We start from the raw sequence: 16,953 nt of genomic DNA, 5'->3' as shown, positions 1-16,953 counted from the left end.
TGACAGTGAAGAAGTTTTTCCTAATGACCAACCTAAACCGCCCTTGTTGCAATTTAAGCCCATTGCTTCTTGTCCTATCCTTAGAGTTAAGAAGAACAAATATCCCTCCCCCTTGTGACAACCTTTTATGTAGTTGAAAACGGTTATCTTGTCCTCATTCAGTCTTTTCTGCTCCAGACTAAAGAAACCCAATTTTTTCAATCTTCCCTCATAGGTCATGTTTTCTAGACCTTTAATCGTGTTTATTGCTCTTCTCTGGACTTTCTCCAATTTGTCCACATCTCTCCTGAAATGTGGCACCCAGAACTGGACACAATACTCCAGTTGAGGCCTAATCAGCATGGAGTAGAGCGGAAGAATTACTTCTCATGTCTTGCTTACCACATTCCTGCTAATACATCCCAGAATGATGTTCAGTTCTTTTGCAACAGCATTACACTGTTGACTCATATTTACCTTGTGGTCCGCTATGATCCGTTTCCGCAGTACTCCCTCTTAACAGTCATTTCCAGTTTTGTATGTGTGCAACTGATTGTTCCTTCCTAAATGGAGTACTTTGCATTTGTCTTTATTGGATTTCATTCTGTTTACTTCAGATAATTTCTGCAGTTTTTTCAGATCACTTTGAATTTTAATCCTATCCTTCAAAGCACTTCCAACCCCTCCTAGCTTGGTATCATCCACAAACTTTATAAGTGTACTCTCTATGCTATTATTTAAATCATGGATGAAGATTTATAACCAAATCAGACTCAGAACTGATCCCTGTGGGACTCCACGTATTATGCCCTTCGAGTATGAATGTGACTCACTGATAACTATTCTGTGGGAATGATTTTCCAACCCATTTTGTACACACTTTTTAGTAGCTCCCATTTAGGTTTCATTTCCCTAGTTTCTATATGAGAAGGTCATGTCAGACCGTATCAGAAGCTTTACTAAAGTAAAGATATACCATGTGAATGGCTTCCACCCACCCCAATCTGCAAGGCCTGTTACCCTTTCAAAGAAAGCTATCAAGTTGGTTTGACATGATTTGTTCTTGAGAAATCCATGCTGACTGTTACTTATTACCTTATTATCTTCTAGATGTTTGCAAATTGATGCCTTAATTATTTGCTCCATTATCTTTACAGGTACAGAAGTTGAGCTGACTGGTCTGTAATTTCCTGTGTTCTCCTTATTTCCTTTTTTATAGATTGGCACTATATTTTCCCTTTTCCAATCTCCTGGAATCTCTTCCATGACTTCCAATTCTTTTTATTCTTGGGTGCAAGTCATCTGGTTCTTATCAGTGTAAAAATGCTTATGTTTAATAGTTGCTGTTTAATATCCTACCTAGTTCCTGAGGGAAAAGAATATATTTCCTTGTCTCTGTAATATTTGAATACATCATCCTGCTTCTTTCCAAATACTCAATGGAAATTTTTTTGGAATACTTCTGTCTTATCTGCTTCATGATTGACAGCTTTACTAGACTCTTTTAGTATTGAACCTATACCATTGCTAAATCTTTGTTTGTTCCTGATATATTTAAAAGAATTCCTTCTTATTGTCCTTAATCTTACTCCCCATATATTTTTAACTGATACCTTTTAAGATTTACTTGTCAATTATAGGCATTTCCTAACTGCCAATTTGTACTAACTTATGTAATTGCTACATCTGGGCACACGAGCTCATCAAAGCATGTCCTCAGGCTGATCAGTCCTCTTTTTGATACAACTTGAAGAACACGTATGCAATCTAGTGTACCCTGCACTTTCTGCTCCCAAGGGAATAATGCGCCAAAAACTTAAAAATTCTGTGCTCAAAAAAACAAAACAAAACATTCTGCGCACAATGTTTCAAAATTCTACATACTTTTTGTCAATATATAAATGTTGAGGCTCCAGCATGGCAGTAGGGAGCACAGTCCACTGGCTGCATGGAGGTGAGAGATCACCCTTCAGCCCCCATCCCTTCCAGGATACAGACTTGGTGGTGAGACTGCACCCGACCCTGACAGAGCACAAGGGCAGGCCTGCTCCAGAAACACCCTGAGGCCCTGCCCCTCTGTGCTAGGCACACCAAGATAGCAAGTAAAAGGGATGAGTTTTGCATGCCTGTCCCTGATCCAGGTATGGGACAGGCAGGCTCAGACCAGCAGGATCCAAGTGTGGAGGGACTTAGTGTGGGGAGATCATGGTATGGGGTGAGAGGGTTCTGTGTGAGGCTATCTGGGTGCAGGTGGCAAAGTGAAGGGTACGGGTGCAGTGGGAATGGGACTCTGGAAGGAGGTATTGATTATTTCCATTAGCAGAGGAAAATGATACACTTCTGCTGGCTATGATGGCCACAGGTCTATGTGGTAGGAGTTGACTCACATATTTTTAAGGTCTTCTAGTGTTTCATTGAGAGTGAAAGTCTGAACTCTGTCAGTGTACTGGAATGCTTAAAGCTGTCCAGTCCAGCCTAGATTTTGGTTATCTGCCTTGAAGGGTTCCTCCTATATGAAGTTAATGTTTCTTCTTTGAGTGATTGCTCATATTGATTTCACTTAGATGCACCGGGTGCAAAGTTGTTGGCAAGTTTTCCCTTAGCAGCTCCCCTGGGGTTGGTTGTGGAGCCCCCTTGAGTGGCGCCTTCATGGTGCTGCATATATGCACCTGCTGATCTGGCCTTGCCTCAGTTTCTTCTTGCCGACTACTCTAACAGAGAAGAAGGAGGGTGGATATTTGAATGCATATGAGCAACACATCTTGAAGAACAACGGTTACAAGAAGGTGAGTAACCGTTTTTTCTTCGAGTGATTGCTCATATCGATTCCAATTAAGTGACTCCCAAGCCTTGCCTAAGCAGTAGATGCTGAATGCTGCATCATCTCTGGCATGCTAGATGATGGTGTAATGAGAAGTGAAGGTATACACCAAGGACCAAGTTGCTGCCCTGCAGATTCCTTGTATCAGGACCTGGGCCAGGAGTGCCGCTAATGAAGCCTGTGACCTTGTGGAGTGTGCCATAAGTGCCTGGGCTGATATTTTGGCCAGCTCATAGCACGTGCAGATGCAGGATGTGATCCAGGAAGATATTCTTTGAGATGAGACTGGGAGTCCTTTCATCCAGTCTGCCACTGCTACGAACAGCTGATTTGACTTCCTGAACAGCTTAGTGCACTCGATGTAGAATGCTAGTATCCACCAAACTTCCAGAAAGTGCAGCCTCTGCTCACGGCTACTGGCATGAGGCTAGGATAGAAAACAGGCAGGAATATGTCTTGGCCAGTATGGAAATGTGACACAACCTTAGGAAGAAAGGCCAGGTGAGGTCTGAGTTGCACCTTATCCTTGTGGAAAACTGTATAAAGTGGGTCTGAGGTAAGGGTCTTTAACTCAGACACCCTCCTTGCTGATGTAATGGTGACCAGGAAGGCTACCTTCCATGACAGGTAGAGAAGGGAGCAAGTCACCAGTGGTCAAATGGGAGCCCTATTAGTCTGGAGAGGATGAAGTTAAGGTCCCAGGCAGGAACAGGCTGTCTAATCTAGGAATGTGGCCATTCCAGACCCTTGAGGAACTGGCCAACCATGGGGTTGGCGAAGGAGGAGCATCCAGACACTCTTAGATGGAAAGCCGAGATAGCAGTGAGGTGTACGTTTATGGATGATACTTCCAGGCCTTGCTGCTTCAGGTGCAGAAGACACTCTAGGGTGAGAGGGATAGGCACGTGAAGTGCGGGTGTATGACACTGGTTGCATCAGTAGTTAAACCTTTTTCACTTTGCCAGATATGTGGTTCTAGTGGAGGGCTTTCTGCTGCTTAGTAAGACCTCTCTTACCTGTTCCAAGCACGTAAGCTTCATGGGATTCAGCCATGAAGCTTCCAGGCCATGATGTGGAGGGATTGGAGATGAGGGTGATTAAGATGACCGTGGTCTTGAGTGATCAGGTCGGGGAGGAGTGGCAACGTGATCAGGGTGGGGTGTCCACTGACAGTTCCAGAAGCATGGTGTACCAGTGTTGTCGTGGCCATTCTGGAGCTACCAGAATTATCTCTACCCCATTCCTGTGGACCTTGAGTAGGACTTGTGCATGAGAGGAATCAGGAAAAAGGTATAGAGCAGGCGACCTTCCCAGGGTAACAGGAATGCATCCATGATTGATCCTGGGCTGTGCTTCTGGAAAGAGCTGAACACTGGGCACTTGTTGTTACCCTGGGTAGCAAACAGATTGACCTAGGGAAATCCCCACCTTTGAAAATGGAGTGTATGACATCAAGTCGAATGGACCACTTTTGTTTGATGAAGGACCTGCTGATGTGGTCCACCATTCTGTTCTGAACTCCTGGTAGATAGGATGCTTCTAGGTGAATGGAGTGGGCTATGCAGAACTCCCATAGCTGCAGGGGTTTCCGACATAGGGGAGAGGAGCAGGCTCCACCCTGCTTGTTGATGTAAAACGTGGCAGTAGTGTTGTCCGTCATAACTGCCATGCACTGGCCTTGTAGTTGAGCCTGGAAGGTTTGGCATGCTAGTCTCGCCATCCTCAGCAACTTGATATTGATATGGAGAGAGAGCTCGTCCTGTGACCATAGTCCCTGCGTTTGGAGGTCTCCCAAATGTGTGCCCCATTCCCTAGCTGACACACCCGTTACCAGGGACAAGGAGGGCTGGAGACTGTTGAAGGGGACTCCACACACTGTCCGAGGGTCGAGCCACCATTGGAGGGAGTCGAGTACTTGCTCCAGAACTGACCACTGCATTCATGCTGTCATGCCCTGGGCGATAGGCCGAAGCAAGCCATGCCTGGAGTGACTTGAGCCTCAGCCTGGCATGCTGGACCATGAGAGTGCAGGCTGCCAGGTGGCCGAGGAGACTCAGGCAACCCCTTGCTATAATGGAGTTGTACGCCTGAGGCCATGAATAATGTCATGGCTTGTAACTGAGACTCCGGCAAAAGTGCTCTTGCCTGGACCGAGTCCTCACCACCCTAATGAACTTGCTTCTTTGGGTCGGTGATAATGTAGACTTGTTCACGCTGAGGAGGAGACCCAGTCTCTCAAAAGTGGATCTGACTAAACGGACTTGAGACTTCACCTGCTCCCTGGTGTGCCCCCGAGCATCCAGTCGTCGAGGTAAGAATATACCTGCTTCCTTTGGAGGAAATCTTCTACGATCAGCGTACACTTGGTGAACACTCGGGGGCTGTGGACAGGCTGAAGGGAAGGACTGTGAACTGGTAATGTTTGTGGTTGAACCCTTGGGCTTGCAGCATGCCCTGGAGGCCAAGGTTGGGGGGTTAGGGGTTGGGGAAAGACCTCACTCCCAATCCTTATCTCACTATATACACTATATGCTATATACACTAACTATTACTACTAACTAAGAACTAAACTACAACTATCAGAAAGTACGCTAAGGGAAGCACTTGCTAAGGAAGTGACTGCTGTTCCAACAACCGTCACTGGCGGCAAGAAGGAACTGAGGAGGTGCCAGGTCAGCCGGGGCATATATGCAGCACCATAAAGGTGCCACTCCAGGGGGCTCCACAACCAACCCGATAGGAGCTGCTAAGGAAAGACTATCCAACGACTGTGCACGCGGCGCACACACACCTAATTGGAATCAATATGAACAATCATTTGAAGAAGAAACATTAGTTACTCAGAGGAGGAACCCTTCAAGACAGAAAACCAAAATCTAGATTGGACTTGACAGCTTTAAGCATTCCAGCACACTGACAGAGTTCAGACTTTCACTCATAATGAAAGACTTGTCTGTAAAAAGAGTATGAGAATTCTTTAAAAAAGAACAGGAGTACTTGTGGCACCTTAGAGACTAACAAATTTATTTGAGCATAAGCTTTCATGGGCTGCAGCCCACTTCATCAGATGCATAGAATGGAACATATAGTAAGATTCTATGCATTCGATGAAGTAGGTTGTAGCCCACAAAAGTTTATGCTCAAATAAATTTGTTAGTCTCTAAGGTGCCATGAGTATTCTTTTTCTTTTTGCGGATAGAGAGTAACAGCGCTGCTACTCTGAAACCTATGAGAATTCTGTTATGGAGTTTGAATTTTCTGGAGCGCTCTGTAGTATTTTTATTATCTATGTGATAAATTTTCTACATGGAGTTGCAGAAGCATTATTTGGTTAAGAGAGGTGTGGGTCTACTTATATGTTTATTGATCTTCCCAGACTCAGGGCCAAAGAACTTAGTTATAAATTGTTGTTGTGTTGCAAGCAGGAAGTTTAAAATATTTAAACACTTTCTTTTTATTATTAGGACAAATATTATTCCAAATAACAAACAGCAAAATAATTGTAGCAGTAAAGAGTAGCAATGAACAAATCTTTCTATAATGAGACAGAAAAGACCTTCTAGATTTTCTGTTAGTACATTCCCCTGCCAGTTCAAGTTGTTGCCTATTGTGTTTGTTTAATCTACTTAATGTACCATGTGATAATGCTTTCATCACTTCCTTGGGCAGATCATTTCACAGCTTAATAGATCTTACTGATTTTTTTCCTAATGTTCTGCCTACATTTTCTCTTAATTTTATTCTATTAGGTCTGCTCTACAGCTGAAAATTAGATTTGTTTATTTACGTTAGTCAGGGATGTGAAAAATCTCCACTCTCTGAAGGTCATAAAGATGACCTAAATCCCTGTGTAGACAGAGCTAGGTTGATGGACGAATTCTTCTGTCACCCTTGCTATCTCCTCTTGGGGAGGTGGATAACCCAAAGCACTACAGGTGTGTCACTGTACTGTCTTAATTGTAGACAAGCCCTTACTCGAGCATTATACTAAGCTAATTTTCTCTAGTTCTGCATCTCTTTTCACCTTTAGAAAACCAAATAGGGCTAAAACTATACAAATGAGATGAGTTGTGTAGACTCTTTGCTGAATTGATTCTGTTTAACAAAACCCCTTGTGACAGATATGGCAATTTCCTTGAGAAAACTTATTAGGTTTAAAAATATTTGGGAATTCATTGTATTAAATACAAATATTATGTATTATTGTGAGCTGGGATTGTATGTAACCTCTCCAATGTAAGGAAATGTAATGTAAGGCCTACGTGATCAAAACACTATTGAACAATGTGCCAGAAAAGAGTGGACTTTTGAGATGATAATGTATGAAGTAGATTTTGGGAAATAAGTAGTAGGAGATGAATGCAAATTCCCCACCTCCAGTTACAAAAAAATATCCTTTTGAAGCTATGCACTGAGGAGCAGGCCTTTATCTGCTGATCGCCTGTTATATGAGGCCAATATCAAAGGACCAATCTGCATAAAGGAAAGACTGAATTATTCATGGTTGTGCGAGTTCTGAGTAATACTGTTACAAACTTGCAACCACAGGGGGAAAATAAAACCTTTTGTAGGGTTTGAAAGACTGACCCCTACTAAGACCTTGTTGGTGTTGTAAGGGGGTGACCTCTGGTTAGCTTTTTGTTTGTGTGTAGGGTTTTTTTTAATATCGTTGTTGTTTGGAAGATTTTCTCTAATGTTTTTTTTTATCTTAAGAATAAATGTGCCTTCTTATAAAGAGTGTGGCAAATTGCCGGTATTGTTCTCTGGGTCTTGCGCTTTCTCTTCTCTGGGGTAGGTTCAGGGCGATATTGCTTGCCTCTGAACCAGTTCTTAATCACTCCCCTAGTGTCCTTGGAGGAGGGGAGTGGAGAGGGAGGGACCTGGGCCCGCCCTCTACTCCAGGTCCCAACCCAGGGGCCCTGGGGTTGTGGTGAACCACTTGACTAGCGCTTTCTTACCCTGGGTTACTTCCCTCTCATACCCGTCAGCTTGTGAAGGGCTTCTCGCCTCTCTTCTATACAAGCCTGGTGCCCCTTACCTAGGGTTTCTGTTGGGCTTCCCAATCCACCGCAGCACTCCTCCAAACCTTCTATTTCTCTCTGGACAAACTCTTCTCTTCTGCAATCTGCACTCTGCTCCAATCCAACCTTTCTCCTTCAACTACCACACCCTGTCTGACTGAAGCAGGGGTTTATATCCCATGACTGGAGTCAGGTGCTCTAACTGGAGTCAGGTGCTCTAATTGGAGTCAGGTGCTCTAATTGGAGTCAGGTGCTCTAATTGGCCACAGCTGTTCTAGTTAATCTAAAGCAAACCTTCCTCCCTTGGCAGGGAATAAGGCCCCCTGCTAACACTCTTATGCTGCCCTCTGGCCATGCTGTATCACAAGAGCTGTATGGTGTCTTGTAACTGCTGGCAATTACAGCTGTTCATAGGCTCTGGAGAAAAAAAACAAGCATAGATGCTGGCTTATTTAGTCAATCTGGTTTGCTGGAAATATCAAACTCATAATTTAATATATGTTAAGCATGTGTCATGTAGGAAAGGAAACAACCTGGTACCAACAATGACTATTGTAAAAATACTGAATAGGCTAGGTAAAGAATGTTTAGATGGCACTATGTCATCTAACCTAGTCTCTGCATCTCTCATTGGTAGATAATACTGCTGTCATTGCTGGTACTGCAGTGCTACCATCTCTGCCTAAACTGTTAAATGGTGGTAGTAACAGTAACACTATTTGTGCTCTTAGATACAGTGGCGTAGCCAGGTTTTCAGCACAGGGGAGCAAAAAACATAAAAAGGCTCCCCCTCTGGCCATGCCCCTAGACCGGACCCTCCCGCCACTCACCTTCCCTTCTGTGCTGCCGCCTGTCCCTGCCTCCTGTCCCAGTGCTTGGCTGTGCCTGTGCCAGCCAGCAGGCACAGCTTCCACACCGGCCTGCCACCCCGCAGCTCCTTTGGCCGTGTAGCAGGCAGTGCCATCCGGCAGGCGCCGCTTCCGCGCCGGGCTGCCGCTGCCACCCGCAGCTACTCTGGCCATGTGGCCGGCAGCGCCAGCCAGCAGGCGCCGCTTTTGCGCCTGCCGGCCTGAGGGGAAGCAGCTGCTTCCACTGAATCCCAGCAGCTACACTACTGCTTAGATACTCTATTCTCCTTTCTGGCTCAGCCTGATGAAAAAGTAATGCCAAACTAGCAGCATTACAGTCTATTCCTAGTCTGATCATGCAGTCCTGTCATGCCAAGACCAAATACAGTTCCTCCCATACTTCGCAGCAGCTCACACAGCTAGTTGGAAGACAATGGCTGTATCTATACCCTTTTCAATAGTAAAAGGCTCTTGTTTATTTATTTATTTATTTTATTTTGCACCGGAGATACAATCTGCTCCTAGAGAACCGCCATTTTTGGAACAGTGTTGCCTAGTATTTATCAGAGTCCAGGTAGGTGTTCCCAATCACTTCAGAAGGCAGTTAGCGGTGATGCGATAAATGACATCTATCTAAGTAGACAGAGAGACATGATGGATTGTGGAGGTATTATGTATTGTAATAAGAGTGATATGATGCACTCTGGTTCTGTACATATCTAGACCATGTAACAAATTGTGTGAACCTATCGCTGTTCGTCTCATCCTTCCTTCTCCAGATCTTTTCGTGATTTGTTATCCCCACTTCTGTGTTGTCTTTAATTAGACTCCGATCCTTCAAGGACTTGTGTGCATGCGTAACTTCATGTACAGTGAGTAGTCCCATTGATTTCAAAAGAGAAACTGTTTAGCTTTTCAGCCACCTGCTCACCAGTTGAATTAAGAGCTAGCTTCAATATTGAAGTGCAAATATTTGAATTTTACTCACTTTTGATCTTTACAGAATGCCTTTTTAGTATCTTTATAAAAGCTGCTCTAGAGAAGTCTTACAGAATACTTTGCTAAGTTACCTTCAGTAAGTTCTAAAGATTGTATTTCAAAACCACTCTGTTGCAGAACGTGCAAGTAGACACATGAAAACACAACAACAAAAAAACTTAGAAGCTAAGTTCTCTTCTGAAAAGACAGATATCCATTTAATAAATTGGAAACTGGTTTAATTTAAAGATGCAAAGTATACAAAGATGGGGAAAAATTAAGAAATTTACTGACTATTAGGGGCATAACTATAATTTATAATTCTTTTATGATTTTACATAAATATCTGTAACAAATATGAAAGGGTAGAATAAGAAGAATGATAGCATCAAGATGAAATTATGTTATCTTGTTCTTATAATAAAAAATGGTAAGGTTTTAATATAACAGGTTTAACAGAAAAGTGCCCTGCAATTATTACTTAAGCATTTGCAGCAGTCATTTGCTGCTGCTTGACTGCCCTCTTCAGGATGCCAGTGAACATAAGCTCCACATTTTCTGTACTTTCAAATCTAATTTACTAAAAGAGATTTAAAAAAAAAATAGTTTACAAGGATAAAAGTTAGGTTTTCATTGTACTGCATGTGAGATTGACTTAAAGTGATGATCAGGTTTTACTTTTTATTTTTTATAGTAGTGCATTTGCCCATGCATGTTATTTCTCTTGGTATAGACAGCTCCAGAAGTTCTGTGTGGCATTGACTTCAGTATTATGGCTTCTTTTTAATGAGAAGAATAAGCATGCTTTCAACACCTTTTTTATGAAAGACTGCTTATACCTACCTCCCTTTTCTTCCTTCTCATATATATCTGCCTATTTTCATTGTAACTCAAATCATAGACAAGTGTTGCAGGAGTAACCAAATAGTTGCTTTTAATACCTATGTACCACGCCATAATGTACATGCAACATGCTTTACAAAAAAATCCTTTTGTATCCTTCCATCTGAAAAGAAAGGTAGATAATGGATGGGGCTCTGTAATATAAATAATTAATAGAAAATATTGAAATAGCCACAGAAGGAGCTCTGTGGGGTGGAAATTTCCACAAAGATCCCCTCGATAACTTTGAGATGCCCCCTAGTAAATTGTACAGTTGTTTTGTCTCCAAGTCTATGTGGTTCCAGGGCTATTCATGCAGATAACTTCTTCACTGGTAATGCAGCTCTCTCATCTCGTCAACCCCTCTCCCCCCAAATCTTCCTTTAAAAATGATTTTCTGAGCACCAAGAGGGAGGAGTCCAAAAATTAATCTAGTGTTGTATTGCATTATTTTTCTCTCTGGCTCTTCCTTGAGGTTTGGGGGTAGGGAGCCTGCTGGGGAGGGGGGAAGGGAATGTGACTTTCTAATGCTGATAGAAATTACTACAGACTGCAAAAAAAACCCTATATTTTGTGTTGGTTTTAAATATTTTTTGTAGGAAAGAATGTCAAATAGGTATGTTATTCGCAACTCCACCCACTTTAGTTCTGCCACTACCACTCCTTTTGTGGCACAACAATTTTCAGTGTAGTACTGACAGAGCTCTTTCCATGTATCCTTTTGTTCTGGGAGGAATGTTGCATTGGTATATAGCAGAGGTGGCCAAACTTACTGACCCTCCAAGCTGCATACGACAATCTTCACAAATTCAAGAGCCGGGGCACACCTGCCAGGACTCAGGGCTTCATCCCTGCAGAAGGCGCCTGATGTGGCTCTGGAATTGAGCCCTACTTCTGCTGAAGCCCTGAGGCTGAGCAGGTGCGCCCCACAGAGCTGAAGTCCCAAGACCTCCCTTCCTGCTGGGCAGAAGTCCTAGCCCCACCACCCCGCTGCAAGGCAGAAGTCCTGAGCTCTTCCCCCACCCCGTCTGGTAGGTAGAGGTGGGAGGGGGCTACGTGAGTCACACTTCAACAGTAAAAGAGCTGCATGTGACTCGCGACCCACAGTTTGGCCACCTCGGTGTATAGCTCAATGTTCTACTAGTTTGAATTGATGCTTATTTGGAGCAGTCTTGAGCATATAAATCCTGATTCTAGATCTGCATTTCCACAAGGATGTCGCTACATGAATCAATTTGCAGGTTTGGGCCCATATTTTCCAGCACAAATTATAGGAGCGTTTAACTTACACTTTTTGTAAAGCTTTTATGTTAAAAATGTTAAAACTCATTTTCATTAGTATTTTGTTTGAGTTTTGTTGCTTAGATAGCTATTATAAATTAACTGCATGAAACGTAGTTGTAACGGTGTTGGTCCCAGGATACTAGCGAGACAATGTGGGTGATGTAATATCTTTTATTGGACCATTTTGCTGTGACGCTCAACTCTGTGTGACTTGAAAGCTTTTCTCTCTCACCAGCAGAAGCTGATCCAATAAAAGATATTACCTCGCTCATTATAAATTAATTGTACTTCTGGAAAAACAAACCAACAAGAAGAAGAATACACCACCACCATGCCATACCAGCCAAAATCTTTTTTAGTAGAGCATTGAGAATGTGTTTGCTACAGTTTTAGTTAATCTCTCTGTTTGGATTGCAATTGTTACAAATGGTTACTGAATCTTTACTGGTAGTCAATTACATACAGATATCTATATTTTTTATCTGTATCTATGCCTTTTTCCCCAACAGGCAAGCTAATGAAGAATATCAAGTGCTGGCCAACTCATGGCGCTACTCATCAGCTTTTTCTAATAAATTATTCTTCACTATAGTGGATTATGATGAAGGGGCAGATGTTTTTCAACAGGTAAAAGGTGTTGAATGATGTCTTTTTAACTTTGGTTAATATATATCACATATTTTAAGTACTGTGTCTTTTATTGTTTTGTTTTTTTGTTAGATAATATAATAAAAAATTACAGTGTGGGGGTAAAGTCTGGAAAACTGTGGTTAGTCACAGAAATTTCTATAATGCACCCCTGGTAGCGATAGCAGGAAACACCAAAAATGCAAAATAGCCAATTTTGCTACATGTCATATGTAGTCTACCATATTTGTTTTCGGTTATATCAAGTTTAAATGAAGTTTATCAAGCCATTGTTAATGTATCGGTGGTTGCTTCCATTGGACTTTGTAAAACAAATTGACTCCAAAATGATGTGAAGTGCAGTGAAAATCACGTTCGTAGTTAAACTTTCCCATTGGTTCTCCTGACATAAAAAATTATTTAACAAATATCACCTAACATGAAGACTTCAATTAAATGTTTAATACCCTTTTTATCTTTGTAGAATAATCAGTCTTGGAACTCTTTAGAAAAGAGTGGAAATTGTTGTAAATAGCTATGGTTGCTTTAAAATGTGGAGACCCAATTATTAGCAAATACACTAGTCCCGCAAATTCACTTTGATTTGGACACTCAACTGAAATTCAACTTGAATCATGATTCCAGAAAGCAAAATATTTTCTTCTTTAAAGCTTAGCTCCCTGCTTGGCACTGGAAGATGAATTAATAAAAGCAAGAAGCAGTAGAAGTTATAACCATTTTTACTTCCTTTTGTTGAATTGTGGGATACTAAACTATGAAGCAAAAAAAGCAACTCTACAGTGTTTAAACAATACACAGTAAAGCTTGGATGGTTTTCCAACAGAACAGTTGGACCACATTGTATACACATAACATGATCTCTCCAAATTTTGCTTTTTATTTTTAGTTCAAATATGCATTTTTGCGCATACACACGGAGATAATTATATTCGTAGATGCATTTGGCTCAATTCATTGTGGTGTAAAGAGATATGACTCCATTTATGTCAGTGGACTTACACTTGTTTATGTCCACATTCTGTTTTGTTCATTGTCTTTGAGAACTCCAGCTATTTTGGATATCTGTGAAAATAAAAGGAACTAACAAGTGAGCATATTGTCATGTAGGTTTTTGAAGAAATATTATTTTTATCAGAGTTTATGTAGGCAAATGTAACAAGACGGTGGACATCTGAACTAATTATAATAGCATGGGAGATTTAATTCTTGACTGTAATACTGGTAGCTAAGCTACTGCTGCAGTTGCTGTATACTGGCTCAGAGTTGACATAAAAGCATGTCAATTGATTTGATTTCACTTTTCATTCTGATTATATAGAAATGGGAAACCAATTGTAGGTCTGGTGCAACCAGGCTCTCAGCAGTCTTTAAAAAATATATGCCTGAAAGAAAATTTCTATATCTGAGTATCCCACTAAATTCAACTGTTTTACAACATTCTTCTTAACACGTTTCACAAAAATATTTTTCTTTCAATAACACTGCTCTACAGCCGAAATGCTTCTGAAATAAATGTAGTCAAACTTTACTAATTCTGGGTCACTGAGAACGAAAATGATGCTTAAAATTGTTGATTGGCTCTGGTCTAGCTGTTGGGCTCCAGACTACAGCAGTGGAATCTCCTGGCAGGTGATGTTAGGGTTTCCATGTTCCGTGACCGTCAAAAGGATCTTGTCCCATTCTTCTTCATGGAAGGTGATCTTGTAGCCTGCAACAACATCAATGGTGTGATGGCAGCCCTCAACATCGTTCACGATCCAGATGAGTGGAGACTGTTCATTGATTCATCGAAGACGAGTCTTAAAGCTGTTTTGCTGCATAATGGCAATGTTTTGCCATCAATTCCAGTTGGTCATGCAGTCCATATGAAGGAAACCTATGACAACATGAAACAACTTTTGAGGTGCATAAACTATGACCAACATCAGTGGCAGCTTTGTGGCAATTTGAAGGTTGTTGCTCTCTTGCTTGGTCTGCAGACTGGATACACAAAGTACTGCTGTTTTCTCTGCGAATGGGATAGTCGTGCAAGAGATTCCCACTACATCAAGAAAGATTGGCCACTCCGACAGTCATTGGAGCCGGGGAGGAAAAGTGTTCAGCATCCACCACTTGTTGAATCAAGGAAGATTTTGTTACCACCCTTACACATCAAGCTGGGTCTGATGAAGAACTTTGTCAAGGCCATTGACAAAACACAAGCAGCTTTCAAGTACCTCCGTGGAAAATTTCCAAGGTTAAGTGAAGCTAAGATAAAGGAAGGTGTCTTTGTTGGTCCTCAGATTCGTGAACTTCTTCGAGATGATGCATTTGACCATGCACTGCGTGGCAAGGAAAAGACGGCATGGAAAGCCTTCCAGTTAGTGGCAATAAATTTTCTCGGAAACAACAAGGCAGACAACTACAGGTTGTTGGTGGAAAACCTCCTCAAGGCATACAAAAGCCTTGGTTGCAACATGTCACTAAAGATACATTTTTTGCACTCTCATCTAGATTTTTTTCCACCGAACTGCGGAGCAGTGAGCGACGAGCACGGCGAGCGATTTCACCAGGACATTGCAACAATGGAGAAACGCTATCAGGGCAAATGGAGCCCATCAATGCTTGCAGACTATTGCTGGACAGTGACAAGAGATGCTCCATTTAATGAATACAAGAGACAAGCCAAGAAGCGCCGAGTAGACACTGAATAGGACTAAACTATGTACATAATAGTTTTTTGCCTTTTGTTTCATAATAAATTTTATTTATATAACCCTTTTGCTGATTTTTAAAGTGTTACATAAACAGGACAGGTGAAATATTATCATGGAAAGCAACCATAAACACATGAAAAGACCTAGGTTTACAATTTATGATTAAAACTCTACTATCTACACAATATACATAGACATAAAATGTAAAAACTTAAATATCTTAGAAACAGTAGCCAATCATTTGTTTTCAATTGTCATATTTGAATTCAGCACAAAATACATAATAAATACCACATTTTATCTCTGAAGCAGACGACTTCTCAAAAATTGTAGACCAGTGTAATTGTTCATTAAAGGATGGGGCATATTGTATTTAGAAGGAAATATTTTAGTATCTAGTTTATTTTTCATAAATTATAAATTGAACTGTGTACTTGATGTTTAATTTAAGCATTTATGTAAGTTAATAACATTGATTTTGTTGGAGAGCAGCAAGCAAGGCAGGTAAATAAAATGGTACTGCCCTTGTATCATTAGAGAACTCAAATAGTTTCATTCATATTTAATCATTTCAGTATTTCCAATGATAACTTTATAATTTCAAATCACTTGATAAATGTATTGCATTATTATTTTCTGAAATCCAGAAAATTTCATATACCAAAATGTGAGATGTTTCATATACTGAAATATATTTCCCTGTCCTGTTCATCTGGCTGGGGAATAATTTTTACACCTAGAATGACCAGCAGGGGGGCCTGTCACTATTTTCTATTTGTTTTCAAATTGACAATATTGGGAACATTCACTGGATGAATTAATATTTAAGACCTCAGTGCTCTAAATATTTACATGTATGCTTAACTTTATACAGTGTGAGTAGTCACATTAACATCCACATAGCATTTAACCTTTTAAGGATGTGTATAAGATTGTTTGTTTGGTTTTTTTTGGTTTTTTTTCAAGATTGGGATGTAATTTAAGTTTTGTGACTTTGTGTAATATAAACAATATTTTTAAAGATGCTACTTTGCTTGTTCTATAACAGCATAAATGAGCATATTAGGAAAATACTCAACAAAGGAGTGCTTAAAATTGAAATATGGTTTATGTAATGACTACTGTGCCTTAAAAAGCCCAACTGAAGAAACGGAAGGAATGTTAGCTCTGAGCACTTTTTCAGTAATAGAAAATATATTTAAATGTTTGAAAATAGTTATTTCAAACTTTGGAAAGCCACTAATATATTTTCTCACTAATGGTATCTTGCCAATGTCTATGATAGGAAGAAGGCAAACAGTTGCACAAAGCATGTTTGAGTTATTTAATATTGTGGTGCCTTCTGTTTTTTGTAGCTCAATATGAACTCTGCTCCGACATTCATGCATTTTCCTCTGAAAGGTAAACCCAAGAGAGCTGACACCTTTGACCTGCAGAGAATAGGATTTGCAGCAGAGCAGCTAGCTAAATGGATAGCTGACAGAACAGATGTTCATGTAAGTCATTTGACAATGTTAAGACTGATTCAAACTTATCTGCCTACAGTATGATGAACTGACACCAAGCACTGTGTTTCCCCTCATGCATGTTTATTTATCAAATGAAATCCGCAAAAATAGGTTAAAATAATGCAAATATGAGCTGCAATACTTGAGTGGACTGTGGTAACTTCAGCAATTTGAATGTTGCATTTCAGTCTTTGGTAGTTACATTTTCATCCAGTTTTATTCTAGCACAAAATGAGTGATAATATTGTGACAATTAGTTGATAAATGTGAATGTATTTGCAATGTTAC

At 40.8% G+C, this 16,953-nt stretch overlaps 1 protein-coding gene across 2 annotated transcripts in view; it reads left to right on the top strand.

Annotated features, from left to right (window-relative positions):
• TUSC3 (tumor suppressor candidate 3) overlaps positions 1-16,953 on the top strand; it is a 308,021-nt gene that overhangs the window by 117,137 nt on the left and 173,931 nt on the right. For both annotated transcript variants that reach the window (XM_075066435.1, XM_075066436.1), the window contains exons 3-4: positions 12,323-12,440; positions 16,513-16,653. In XM_075066435.1, the coding sequence (XP_074922536.1) occupies positions 12,323-12,440; positions 16,513-16,653 (259 nt within the window). The remainder of the gene's footprint in view (positions 1-12,322; positions 12,441-16,512; positions 16,654-16,953) is intronic.

The sequence above is a fragment of the Chelonoidis abingdonii genome, chromosome 5 (assembly GCF_003597395.2).
Source record: "Chelonoidis abingdonii isolate Lonesome George chromosome 5, CheloAbing_2.0, whole genome shotgun sequence".
NCBI classification, from domain to species: domain Eukaryota; kingdom Metazoa; phylum Chordata; order Testudines; family Testudinidae; genus Chelonoidis; species Chelonoidis abingdonii.
This window is presented reverse-complemented; position numbering and strand designations above follow the sequence as displayed.